This window comes from Glossina fuscipes, unplaced genomic scaffold (genome assembly GCF_014805625.2).
Source record: "Glossina fuscipes isolate IAEA_lab_2018 unplaced genomic scaffold, Yale_Gfus_2 1, whole genome shotgun sequence".
Classification (NCBI taxonomy): Eukaryota; Metazoa; Arthropoda; class Insecta; order Diptera; family Glossinidae; genus Glossina; species Glossina fuscipes.
The window spans coordinates 1,961,271-1,975,405 of record NW_023998415.1 but is presented as its reverse complement, the minus strand read 5'-3'; the positions used below and the strand labels follow the sequence as shown (position 1 = coordinate 1,975,405).

The 14,135-nt window shown below is 30.8% G+C and overlaps 2 protein-coding genes across 4 annotated transcripts in view; both read right to left on the bottom strand.

Annotated features, from left to right (window-relative positions):
* The window catches only part of LOC119645256 (carbohydrate sulfotransferase 11), a 20,722-nt gene extending 20,125 nt beyond the window's left edge, over positions 1-597 (bottom strand). The window contains exon 1 of one of the 3 annotated variants that reach the window (XM_038045366.1): positions 66-597. In XM_038045366.1, coding sequence (XP_037901294.1) covers positions 66-197 — 132 coding nt within the window. In that variant the 5' untranslated portion in view covers positions 198-597. The remainder of the gene's footprint in view (positions 1-65) is intronic. The other 2 variants (XM_038045364.1, XM_038045365.1) reach the window with 2 other exon arrangements.
* A 4,037-nt stretch (positions 598-4,634) lies between these two features.
* LOC119631996 (adenine phosphoribosyltransferase) lies at positions 4,635-5,683 on the bottom strand. The gene is made up of 4 exons (XM_038024658.1): positions 5,490-5,683; positions 5,316-5,418; positions 4,982-5,219; positions 4,635-4,918 (listed from the first exon to the last, which is right to left on the bottom strand). Exons 2-4 carry the CDS (start codon positions 5,396-5,398, stop codon positions 4,700-4,702), a joined length of 540 nt encoding a protein of 179 aa, XP_037880586.1. The 5' UTR covers positions 5,399-5,418; positions 5,490-5,683; the 3' UTR covers positions 4,635-4,699.
* Between the last annotated feature and the right edge of the window lie 8,452 nt (positions 5,684-14,135).

The following is a 14,135-nucleotide window of genomic DNA, read 5'->3' as shown; positions in this document are numbered from 1 at the left end:
ATTTGTTTGTTGTTATTATTATTATTATATTTATTATGACTGTTATTTTGCTTTCACATACTCACCTCATAACCTTTCAATTTGTACATTTGTTCATTGCGCACCAAATATATTAGAGCCAAAGGTAAGAAGGCAATAGCGGTAAAGACCAGAATGTAACGCCTTATGGCGCGCCAGTATGTCTTGTTTAGACGCATTTACATTCATTAATACATACAAACGTTTTACAATATTGTAGCAGATTTTGTGTGCGATCTCATTGACAACAACAATAATTCATAAAGAAATGTAATACGAAAGATGAGGAAATAATAAGAAAAAATAAAAATAAAAACAAAAAGAAGAACGTATTTATAGCCCCGACAACGATGACATGATGAATAACGCACAGCAAGAAGAGTAAACGAATTATTTTTTTTCTTCTTTTTTTTAAAATTTTTTTTTTTTTTTTTTTTTTTTTTTTTAGAGGGGAGATTTTAAAGGTAATTTGCTAAATAAAATAAAAATAACAAATTATTTGTCATTTCGCTTGTAAAGCACCAGTTTATGCGGATTCCAACTTTTTTTTTTCTTTTGTTATTTTTGTTTCTTCTTCTTCTTCTTCTTCTTAATAATAATAAGCACGAACACACACACACATGTACACATATATACAAACATTGAAACACAACGACACTTATCATAGGCTTTCGAATATACACGAATGTATGTTAATACAACATTAAAAAGCGTTTAAAAATTTATAAATAAAATAAAAAAGAAATAAATTAACGCATTAATATATCAAATTAAAAATAAGTGAGGAGTGAGCTTCTTTGACTCCCTTCTTCTCGATGTGCTTTGTAAGGCCATTGAATGCGCATAGCGACGTATGAGTTACATTTAAATGTTTAAAAAAATCAAAAAGAAAACATTACACTAACCCCCCCCTTCACGCCCTTTAGATGTCAAAAAGAAATTAAAGGAAATATCTTTAAAATTCGGCAAATTTCAGTCTCAACGGCTCTACTCTTCCCATAACTTCTACAAAATGCACTACCGACCCGCCCCATTTCCCTCTAAGATGCACCATAAACTTTCCTTCTTTAAGAAATTTGAATATATTTTTCTTGGTTACTGCACATCGACGCCTTACTAAAGCAGATATCAAATCACTGCTCGCAATGATCATGATCATGTCGTGGCTCGTGAAATTGTAATAAAATGAAATTTAGACAATTTGCAAACGTCTTTGAAGTGTATCAAAGACGACGAGAAGATGAAATTGGAAAATAGGTAACAAGACCTTAACCTTAAAAGTTAACACTGTCTACTTACTCTTTAATAAGATAGATTTATTCTGCTGTTTATTAATTTCAGATTTAAGAAATGAAAAAATTAAAAAAAAAAACCACCGATTTTATGAATGAGAAAAAGAGACCACACCGTTGCTAATCTCGTGAGCGATAATCAAAATCAATGCAGAAAACATGCACAATGCGTTGTATATGACGGTTTGGAAACCAATCTGGTCGAAAATTGATTTGAAAAATTTTGATCATCAGGACCGGATACGTTACCCTAAATCGACTAGTCTTTGCCAATCAATCAATCAATTAATCAAATAGAGGCACGATTCCCTTCGCCATTAGATTCGAAATTTCTATTTTATTAACTTGTGGTTCGATTAATTTAAAGGCGACTTCATCTTCGCAATAGCTAATAAATTCAACTTTATTTGCAATGAACTCTCTAAAGCAAGCAATATATAGTTCTTAAGTTTGAATTGAATGCTATGTAACACGATGTCCAGAACGTGATGCGACGTCTGTTAAAGGATTAAATCGACACTGGGAAATGCTAGATTCTCTTACGGGGGTTTTTGTTCTGAGACGAAAAAGTTCCCACATTTATATGCGATTATTATTTAAAAATATTCTGAATGCGGAAACGGAAATATGGACTTGTATATGTGCTTTAACTTTTTTTTCTGTTTATTGTTTTTTTTTTTTTTTTTTTTTGTTGTGGAGCTGGATATTGTTTTGTAAACAAACTCAAACGAGAAAGCGTGTGTATCTGTATGTATGTATGTATATATATATATATATATATATGTGTGTGTGTGTGTGTGCAGGAGCATGCACAGCATTGGTTTATAAACGAAACGAAGTTGTTCCCAAAAAAAAAAGGGAAAAGAAAAAAAAATTTAATAAATAAATAAAAAGTAGAGAGAAAGGAAAAAAAAATTGCAACCCCCCGGTGGCCCCGGCGGAGTACACGACAATTGAACGTAATGTAAAAAAACGACAAACAAAAATCATTTTAACGGTAACAGAACATTGTGTAAGAGAGAATTTTATCGATTTTCTAAGAAAAAAAAAAAAATATATATATATATATAAGGAAAAAAATTGTTTTTTTTTTGAACAGCACAGAAAAAACATGAACGTTATTTAAAAAAGATATATATAATTTTTTTTTTTTTTTTGATTTTTTAAAAATTATTCAAAATGTTTTAATTAAATCAAACAACTTTCCGTAAATTCTTTAAGTAATTTATGTAATTACTCTTAATATCTTTAAATAATCTTTAACAGAAATTTAAAACATATAAGAAATGTTTACACAATAATCTTTTTTAACGCTATTAAAAAAAAAAGAAAAAAAAAGTTCATTCTTAAATTTCGTAATAACATCTTTCACCTTTGTTTATTGTTATTATTATTATTGTTATTATTATTATTTTATTTCACTTATTTAATTAAAAATAATTCTTTTCCATTTGTATTTTCATCATGTGCTCCGACTATATACAACTAATAAACTGTGTTCGCGTTTTCGCGTTGAAATGAAAACTGAGCTGAAGAGACTGTAGGAGCACGAACACGACCATGTTAGTTTCATTAGCTACAGAGCATCGGTATATACATTTTGCCAAAATGTTTGCAACACTCAACATAGAAGCTTCGTAGACGCCATAAGGTATGCTTTAGATATTCTTGTGATCGGCACGCATTTAAAAGAATGTAATAAATGCTTATAATTTTCATGTCACAATCTATCCGGGATACTCTGTACTTTGAAGAATGGCTATTTTCCAGATATTTGCATTTAAAAAAAAAAATTCATTTTTTTATGTATTATTATCAACAATTAAAAATAAATATAGACATTGTCGTTACATTCTTGCAAATTCATTTCTATATAATCAAAAATAAAAAACAACAACAATGTAATAAGGGCGTATTTACAGTAACTTAATTTTAAAAAAGTTTGCGTTTATAAAGCATTGGACTAAATTAAGAACTATCGGAGAGATGTGCTGTGCAACAATAAGCTCGTGGAAAATCCACAGCTACCATACCTATTTTAAATACTTTTTATAGCTTTAGTGGATTTAGTGTATGCAAATAGGGAGAGTATGCTCTTAGATCTTTTTTCCAAATGGGAATCTATGCAAAATGATGGGCAATTTATTCTTTTAAATATTCTAAATATTTGTTATATGTATGTATGCTTGTGTGCGGTTTGTTTGGTTATTTAAAATTCCTTTGAATTCGCTTTGCTGATAGCTTTGAATGCCCTATTTGACTTTTCCAAGAGTAAAAAGGCGCGCACGCATATGCAAAAGAGAAAGAAATGAAACTAAGTGAAATTTTCTTTTTAGGGTTATAAGGTTATTTTCTCAAACGAAAAATCTCCCTTTTAGGGAAACAGACAATCTCTAGAGTTGCCATTACAAGAAAAACGAGAAATTTAGTTGAATTATTTAAAACTATTAAAAAAATTGAATTTAAACATCTTGTTGAAGCGCACATAAGATTACGTAATGTGCCGGCCAATAATGGTTACAAAGTACATAGGACCACAAGTCTCACACACATATATAGCATATTTAAATTTAACTGCACTAAAAATTTCCTCTTCTACCTTAATACGATTTATCGACTACCTACTTGTAATTAGATCTGTCAGAGGAAAACAAATGAGATGAATTTAAGCTTGTTTAGAAGCAGGAACAATAATTTAACAATTACGAGTATGTTATATATTGTATTTCCTCGACTTGAATAGACCGGCTCTTGCTATGGTGCGCTATTCAAATTATGTATTAACAGTTTGCGTCTCTTTACTATCACTTTTGCCAACGTGTGGAATTACAAATTCTAGAGAAATACATCATAGTTCCAAAACTGAATTCCATACGCGAGTTCAAAGTGTGTAAGAAGTCTTCTATCATTGCTTTAGCAGGAAATATTAGATTAGATCTATGTATACTATAAAAAATGGGAGCATCGATGCAGATGAGAATTTTTCAATCTCTTACTATTGGCAACTTTAGTGCTACTTTAGCAATTCAACTAAAAGTATGCTTTAAAATTGATATCACAATCTGGACTCAAAGCTCTTTATTAAAATTGTTGCGATGCATTAAGTTAGCAAAGCAGATATGTGTTTACTTTCTTTTTTGCACATTTTGGGCACTAAACCACAAAATTTTAATTTGTCAAATATAGCCTCAATTTGATGGCACGTGATTGGGCGAGCTTAGCTAAATGTTGCCAATATACTGTACTTTTATAAAAGAATTCAAACAGAAGTTTGTAAAAAAAAAAATTTTAAAAAAGTTTATTAAAAAATTATGCAAAATATTTTGCAATTATATCGCTTTCTCTTAAATTTATAGTAAAATGTGCGTTTACTTTTTATAATTGATTGATTAATATTCAATTAGGGAATGTACTTTGGTTTGCGGTAATTTTTTTCTACCCTCTAAAAATTTCATTTCCATGATGACTAGACAACCCACTACATCTCCACCAGCTTTGCGGACTAATTTGTAAGCGGCTTCTAAAGATCCACCCGTAGCTAATAAGTCATCGATAATTAACACCTTTTGGCCTGGCTTAACGGCAGATTTTTGCATTTCAAAAATATCCTAAATATTATATAATAAGCAATTCATCTATCTTTAGGAATCAGTAATTTTACTCTTACTGACCACGCCATATTCGAGGGAATATTCCATTGAAAGACATTCACCCGGTAATTTGCCTTTTTTCCGTATAGCAGCACAACCTATACCCAGCTCTGAGGCCAGCATTAAATTAAAGAGGAAGCCACGTGATTCTAATCCAACTATCAACTCAACATTTGGATACTTCTCGCGTATATTGTGTAAAAGTAAAGCTTTAAGGTATTGACAACACTGTTCATTCGTTAAAGCACCAAAAATGTCTCTAAAATGTGCAATTAAGAACATTACGAAAAAAGTGAGCAAACAACAAAATGCAAATTGTTGAAAAAAAAAAAAGAAATAAATAATAATTACTTACCGAAATAAAATGCCTTTCTTAGGAAAGTCGGGATATGCGCCGATGTGTTGTTTAATAAATTTTAATTTTTCTTCGTTATTCATAACTAAATGTTCTTGTCGCTCTGAAAAAATGGAATGTTAACACAAAACTATCAAAATCATATTCATGTTCAAGTCAATAAATCATTCTTACAGTTAAGTGTAACACGTATGCATTAAGCATTTATTTGTACTTTACTGATAATCCCCAATCGATTCAATAGAGATAAAAAAAAAACTCTTACGGTAAATTTGAACAAAATATTGTTATATGTTAATAGGCGTTTGGCCGCAACTACAGGCGCTTATAATATAATGTTATTGTTTTTATTATAATGTTCACGTGTTTCATAATCCGTGAAGTTGGGAATTAGCAATAAATGTATTAATTCCATTTCGTTCACCAAGAAATGAAAGAGTTATTATAGTAAAATTCTGGACATGTGTTTGTATTGAGATCTTTTGGTAGTAGTATTTTGTTCCCATTCAGTAATAATACAATTCCACGTAAAATTGAATAAGCGATGCCAAGCTTTGTTTTTACAGCTAGTGATGCCAATAGTAAGCAAACGACATGGGGTTATTTCATTATTATTCATTGCAAGGGCGAACCGCAATATGATATTTTAACTTTTCATAAGACTCTGTGGGAATGGACATGTGTATAAGCAAATAAGACAAAAGTAATAAAAAAAACATAAATGAAGAAATAAAGACAATTTATTGTAAATTTAGAAGTTATTTATGTAATTTATGCTTATTTTATACTAATTTTTCAATATTATACGACTTAAAATTTTTGTTTATAATCTTTATTATTTTATAAGAACTAGAAATGAATACTAAAGCTCTTTTAGTTTCAATTTGAAATATCTTCAACAAATCGAACCGTTTAAGCAATCTCTTTGCTTTGTTTCACTGCTTCAGTGAGGTCCACTTCCATCTTCAACTTTTCTTCATCTTTTATTTCAATAAGCGGATCGAAAAATGAATTTGCTTTTGCATTCATTTTTTTGAATCGTTGCTTTTCATGTATTTGTTGCTCATATTTATATTGCTTTCTTTACTATTGTTTTAAAAACTATATGTTTTTGTTTACATTTTCTTAAAAATTGAGTTTTTAATCCGAAAATAGGAATAACGCGTTATTTTTTTATTTATATACTTTCTCTTTTTCAATTTTATATCAAGATGAAAACATAATTGTAGGCAAGAAATATAAATTTTATAATTAAATGAATTAATATTTCGAAATAATTTCCGGGGTAATCGCAGTTACATTAGAAAATAATATGTAACCCCAGGAGCACCAGGGCATATTGATAAATTGTCAAAATTGGCTAACTAGTCTTTCTTTAACAATCTCATTCATTTCCTCTAGATGTTTTGAAAAATACGCGAACTAAACTTATTTAATTTTACAAGTTATCAACTCAATGTGGTGGGCTCAAATCTCAAGTGCGGTAGAGTTTTTTTTTTTTTGCTAGCGCTTTAAGAGAAAAAAATTTATTCTCTGGCTAAATTTATAATAATAGCAATAATAATAATAATTTTACAAGTTAGCTTAGAATTAAACCGTGATAATTTTTAAACAAAGTCCTCGCTAAATTCCCTGTTGAAAGGCAAAGCACAGAGTCGCTTATAATAAATAAATGGTTAAAAGCCCAACTTAACAACTTAAATGGCAACGCCAAGCAGCTATGTTAAATGCCAAACATTACCGACAAAAGGGGTTCAATTCTGTTAGATAACAGACCAAATACCCAACTTTACCGACAAAAGGGATTCAATTCTCTGAAATGACAGACCAAAAAAGCACAAAGCCGTCGGCAAAACAGATTTTTAAATGCAAAGAAGAAAAAAACCCGAATAATTGAATTCTAAAGTGATTAAAACGTTTATATAATTTATACATTGAAGAAAGTAAATAAATATATTATATATAATATATTATAAATTAATAAAATAAATATAATATATATAAATAATAAATTAATTGATATCCACCATAATTAATTTAGAATTCACATAACCAGCTTTTCGCATTCTACTCGCCAAACCTTTTCTTTATTTTTTTTATTTCAATTGTATTTTAACATAGGTGTCCCTTCATTTAAGACAGCTGAATGGCGTTACCATTTAACCATTTAACAGAGCTGCCATTTTTTGACTATTTGTCTCATTTATTATGAGCAACTCTGTGCTTTGCCTTTTAACAGGGAATTTAGCGAGGGCTTTGTTTAATTTGATAATAGAAATTATGGCGGTCTATTTAGGCTAACTTGTAATATTAAATATGTTTAGTTCGTTGACTCAGTGCACATGCACAGTAGATTCCCCGCTTTAAACCATGCCTCTTTCAATTCTCATAAATCCTTTTCCTTCTGGGCTTCAAATGTGTTATACCAATTTTACCCAAAATGCAAGATCTTTACAAATGTAAAAATAATATAACCATTGATAAGCCTATCTTTCGAGATGAGGAGTGTTACCACATGGAAAATTGTGCAAAACTATTTATTTTCCTTTTTTACATATCCCAGCGAATCTTCGGGTCTTGTTTTGCTGAATAAAAAAGAAGAAGAAGGGGAATTATTTATTTTGTATAAATAAAACAGCCGGGGAGATGTGATGAAAATTTTTCAAAAAAGTTTCTGAAGGAAAACTTTGAAAATCATAAAATCAACTTCAGTACATAATTCAAATAAGAAAAAATTTAACAAATACTTCACAACTATTAAGCATAAAATTAAAATAAAACAATTCATAGCTTCGAAATTTATGAAAATGAATTAAGCAACTATTGAGCTTAATAAAATCGAAAAAAAGTTAACGCAAAGAAAGAACATGTAATAAAAACTCATCACAATGTTGGAGAAGAGAAAACAAAGATTACAGTCAAAGAGTTTTTATTCCTCAATGGACAATGTAGTTGTAGGCCAATCGTTGATAATTTCACAAAAGTAAATGTAAAATATAAAGGAACAACTATTACTTCTAATTTATTCTTTTCTCGGAAAGATTCCCCTGCAACGAGATGTGCTAATTCATTTGCTGATGTTTGGCAGGATCTACGTCGTGTTTATTTCTTCGACACTCTTTAGTCGAACAGCATTCTCCAAAACACTTGAATAATTTCGATCATCATTGCCGGTTTTTGCAGTAAAGGAGTCTTCTCGCTCTCCGAACACCTACTTCCGGTAGACCTGCTTATTATTTCCAGGCATTTTAATGGGCGCTACGCAAATAATGTCCACGACGGAGACATCTGAAAACCAATTGGAATCCAAAAGAAAAAAATTTCGAAATAAAATATATTTTTAGTGAACGTTGTAAAGTAAATCCGTGATTTGGTGGCACACGGTTTTATATGGCAGCGGACGAGCCACTTGTTACACCGTTAAAATACAGCGATGCTACTTTTAATAGACTCTAATCGTATTTAAATTAATTGGCAGGAATGGAAAAGGACTAATAAATTGTTAGTGGGAGCATGCATTAATAATATTAGTTCAGTAGGAACGATGCGGAGAGAACTAGGTGCGTGGAATTTAAAAAAGAATGATGTAAAAATATCAATAATTGCTACGACAAAAAATATTCTTCGGCCAAAAAATTTTAAACTGAGTACAGCAAACTGATTTTCTATCCCAAGACTCACGGATAAATTCAACTCTGCAAAGCTATTACTAGTCATGCTTACCGCAATACGATGAATCCGAAGAACGGATTTGAATTGATGAAATTTCAACTTTGAAATGAACAGAAATGAATGGAGCAACTGTCTCCAATGCCAAGAGGAATACTACTATACTAGGGGAATAAATTAGAATATGTGGAGGCAGAAAAATTAGGTCCCTTGGCACAAACCGCTGCTAAATTAAAGGGTTATATACTTGATGCCTCAGAAGAGAGATAAATGCATACTCCAATGAAGTGTTAATTAATCCAAAAGTATCGGCAATCATTGAAGCGAGTAAAGGGCTATTTGCTATAAGGCTGTCATCTTTTATTAAAAACATATTATGAATAAATAATAATTCAATGTGCCGATTGAGTTGCATGCGTCTTTTCATTTACGCTCCATTACACATACATACTTTCTTGTTTCTATTTTGACATCTCAACAATGATTCGTTGAAGGACACAAGAGTTTAGTGAAATCGTTATTAGGATCTGAAGTTACTCATCGGAATATTTACATAAATATTAAAGATGATAAAGGAATATTCGTCGCGGTCCGACACAAGTAAAAAAATTAAGGATTTACTCTACCACTAATTAATTTCAAATCCGACTCATTACTTTCGATGATAAGGATTACGTGACCGTTCTTTGTTCTAATTAAAATTAATTTTATTTTCATATGTACGTATGTATGTGTCTATCAGCCATATATTTATTGCTATCAAGGTTCAGATATTTAGTAAAATTTACGAACAAGGGAAGTAAGTTGAATTTGGCGCCGAAAATGCTTCATTATTTCTCGCCTTAATTCTTAGTAGAAACTAAGAATAATTTCTCTTTGCCAACCAATAGAAAATTTCTATATATACTTTTTAACTGAGGGCAGACATAAAACTTTTATGAAGCAGCCATGTCAACTATCGCTTGTACTCATATATAAGAGTACGTATTTACACATCCACAACGTTTGCACACATGTGTGCGCAGCGTTGACTCTAAGCATGCATTTGTACAGAAGACAAAACGATATAACTACAGTAGAAAAACAAATATTTTTTTTCTCGCTCTCTTCTAAAACTCATTGTGTGCAAGTAGGGTTGCCAGTTAACAAAGTTGTTGGAAATCACTAAAAAATCTCTATATATATAGTATAAAGTGCAATACAACTTTAATTTGACCCATGTTCGGCCAAGACCAAAATACATACTGTGTTCCATTTCTATTAAAAATATAATTAAACTTTGCTGAAACATTTCATTTGGATAATTTTGATAATTAATTGTGACAGTAAAATTTTATCTGGAGGAACACAAAAAAGCTTTATTGTTGTTATCATTTTGTTACGCAAATGATTGAGTCCACGTCAAAATGCCGCCATAAATCTTGACATTAGTAGCTTATTGTTAACGCAAATGCTAAACTGGAGGCGTCCCGCACAATTCATATAAACTTGACTTTAGGAATGCATGCATTTAAACAGACAGGGCTAAGAGACATAAAATGTGGAAGAACGCATTTTTTTACTTCTTTATCTTATAAACACTGAGTCACGCTAAACTTCTGTTTAGCGTGGTAACTCTATTGTGTAGTAATGAATAATAAAAAACAAAGAAACAAATTGAGTACGGAGAAATCGTGACTATGTAGAAAATGAAATATTGTGTGCATGTGTGTATATAAAAATATTTAAATGTACATGTGTGTGTTATCTCACTGTAGCTATATAGATGTTTAATACTGTTGCTGGTCATGCCTAGGTTCTCGTTTATTCGATATTTTCTCGCTTTACGACGTCGCTCGCTTGTTAATAATAACAACAAACTAATACATGCTTATATGTATGCATATTTTGTTGTTATTGTCAGGTGATGGTATTAATGTTTGCCTATTGTTATTGTTATTTAGTTTCTCTGTTTAGTGTGGGGCAAAGTACATGTTAGTTAGTTTGGAATAAATGCTGAATTGTTATGATGCGTCTGGGTGCTATATGATGATGATGGTGACGTTTGCGTTTGTATTTTATTTGTTCTGTAGATTTGCTTATTTATTGCGTAACACTCAAACGCATACCCAAGCAAATGATATATTATTTAATATTTATTGTTAGTTCTCAAGTGCTGTTCTCGATATTATTATTATTATTATTAGCATTGTTAAGACTTTAAGATAATATTTTCCATTTAAATTGTACTGCATACCAGCATATATGTTAAACTAGCTTTTTCAACTTTGGATTATTACACGACCCTTGAGGTTCTCTCTGCCAGAATTCTTATAAGATTTCACTTCTTAAGAGTTCATGAAACTTTTACTATATACGCGCAAAAGTTTTTGTTTATTGGCGAGTATTGTGAATTAATTGGAAAAAAGAAACCCTCTTTTTTTCTTTTCTTTACTGTCTCTATACAGAAACGATTATATCTCGTGGTGGTAGTGGCAGTTGTTGTTGTCTCATAGTTTTAAATACATATAGACAAAATAAAGAGGATAGAGATAATTCTGTCGCGCGTTCCGTTTTCGTGAGGGAAAAGATAGAAGAGTTTTAAAATTTTGTGTAATGTAGAGCGTATGTTGGAGATTGAGATGCAATTTGAAATGCGAACAATGTGAGACCAAAACTTAACTACATTTAACCGACAAACTGATTGATAAATATGAGCTTGGATGAAATTATTCAAACAGTATAATTTGGTTTTCGATGCGGACGACAATTAGTCCTTAAACCTTTTACCGGCAATTTTTTCGTTTCTGGATAATGCTTTTGCGTCGCTAATACGTGCATATGTGACGAGAAATAAAATAAAAGTAAAACAAAAAAAATGCACGAAGAATTACAATTTTTTTTTAGTTAAGGGGAGCGCACAGAAAATGAATGATACCTAGATATATAAGCCTAATTAGATGAATTCCTTGTTGTTAAGAGTTATTAAATTTCAAGATATTACGTACAGTCGATCTGAATACAGTTAACTTTTAGATTAAGCAAAGCGTACAAGCAATGACAGAACGTATAGTAGCTTGTTTCTAGCAGTGTTTAATGCAGATTTTTAACACGTGCCCGACACTCATTAATTTTAGTTTCATTTGCAATTACTTGCGGTCCAAATGGCTACAAAATGACTGCTATGTTTCTTAAGGTCTTTCCGAAACCGTTTGAAAGAAAACCTTATACCATGAATAATGGAAATATGCAAGGGATCACACATTTAATACACAGAATTTCTATGCAAGCAGCCATGAAAGATACCGTGCTGCCTCAAGTTGTTTCTCTACGTAAAACTCACGTTAACCTGGGTGAATAGAAAAGACCAATGGATTGCATTTGGTGTGCTAGCCTAATCAAAACAAGAAAAAATAATAATAATAGTTGAGTATACAAACCCGTTTCATCTAATTCATCATTCTCGGTGTCTACTGTATTTTGGTCTTTTTTTGAAAATTGTTTACAAATACATTTGAGTTTGCTGAGGCTTTCAAGCGAATTTAATTGAAAATTCATTTTTCATATAATGCGTGTTGAAAATGCTACGTTAGAATACTTAAAACACCAGTCATGTGAAAGGACTTTACAAAGTTATTTTAAAGACCTTATGATTTTAACGAGCAGAGCCTGACTGAATGGTTTGAAAAATATTTTTATTTAATGTCTTTTGGAATATTTGCATAAAAATTTAATAAAAATTTCTTGTAAAAATATTGTATTTAAACTTTTGACTTTTGTTAAAAAGCCGAAACTTACTTTATCGTAAACAGGTAGGTTCAACGACCCACTAGACGAGCCTCTTTTAACATATGTATGTATACGCATATATTCATATATACATATATATCTACCTGTCTGTCTATCTCTTCCTGGTTTTCTCTTTTATACTCGTATCTTAATCAGAAGCATGTTAGTAAAATATTTATGACAAATGCTATTTTCTACAAAAGGAAATAACTTTTTTTTTGCCCCACGCGTAACAAGCAAGTTCAGTTTGTATGTTTAGTATGCTTCAACGCAGTAGAAAACAAAAAAGTTTACAACAATAAAGGTAAACAAAAGATTTCCCTCTCAATGTGCTCCAAATTTGCACACATCGAAGGCTCAATTAAAACAAAATATGCATTTAATCGTAGATTTCTAAAATATGTAAAACCTCAACACGCTCTTCTTCTCAAAAAAGAAATCGAGAGAACGTGCAAAACAATGCACACACATAAGCGATTTTAATAAAATCTAAAATATCAATAAATATGAAATAAAACTCTCTTAAAATTTCATGCTGGCAATTCTAAAATGCAGCAGAAGCAAAAACACACGAGACAATAAAATTCAAATATGATTTGACTGTACCTCTTCAAGAGCAAATGACGGCCATCTTGCTCCCATTACACACAGGCATAGTCACATATTCAAACGAAATATGTGTACTCTGAAAATGTTGGCGTGTGCGTGCGTATATGTGAGTGCTAAAATAACCACAATACATTAATAGCAGCAATATCATTATGTATGTCGTGTTTCAACGAGCGAGCAACTAAGCAATATGGAGACAACCGAACGCTTTGCCAGCATGGGAATGAAGTAAAAAAAGACAAGGGAAAATATGTATTCAGTGACTATTCGTTGAATTGGTAGTGAACTCAATTTTTAGTAGAAAATTTTCAACGTTGGCGAGAAGTTGTGAGTAAGGCGAACGCACTATACTCTTGTGAGATTTTACGGATCTGACAGCTTTTTAACTACAGTTGTGTGGAGTGTGATGTGTACTCATGAGAATAAAGTATATTTAGGAAGGAAAGAAAACACAAAATCTGCAAACAAAAAAAAAGAAAAAAAAATTAGAAAACTATCACATTACTGATAATAATAATAGTAAGAAAAAAAAAACAAAAAAAGCGGGAAACTTTTGAATTAATTCCCTTTATCTTTAAAAATAAGAGCAGTTAATTAATAAATTAAAGATAAATAAAAAATCAATTTCATTCCCACATTTATTAACTGACTATTAAGCTGGAGTAAAGTGGTTTTCCCTATGAAAAATATGTATATATGTGTATATCTCGTACATAATTTTTGTATAACGTGGCGCACCAAAAAATTTTGTTTAATGCGTTAATTGTCATTTTA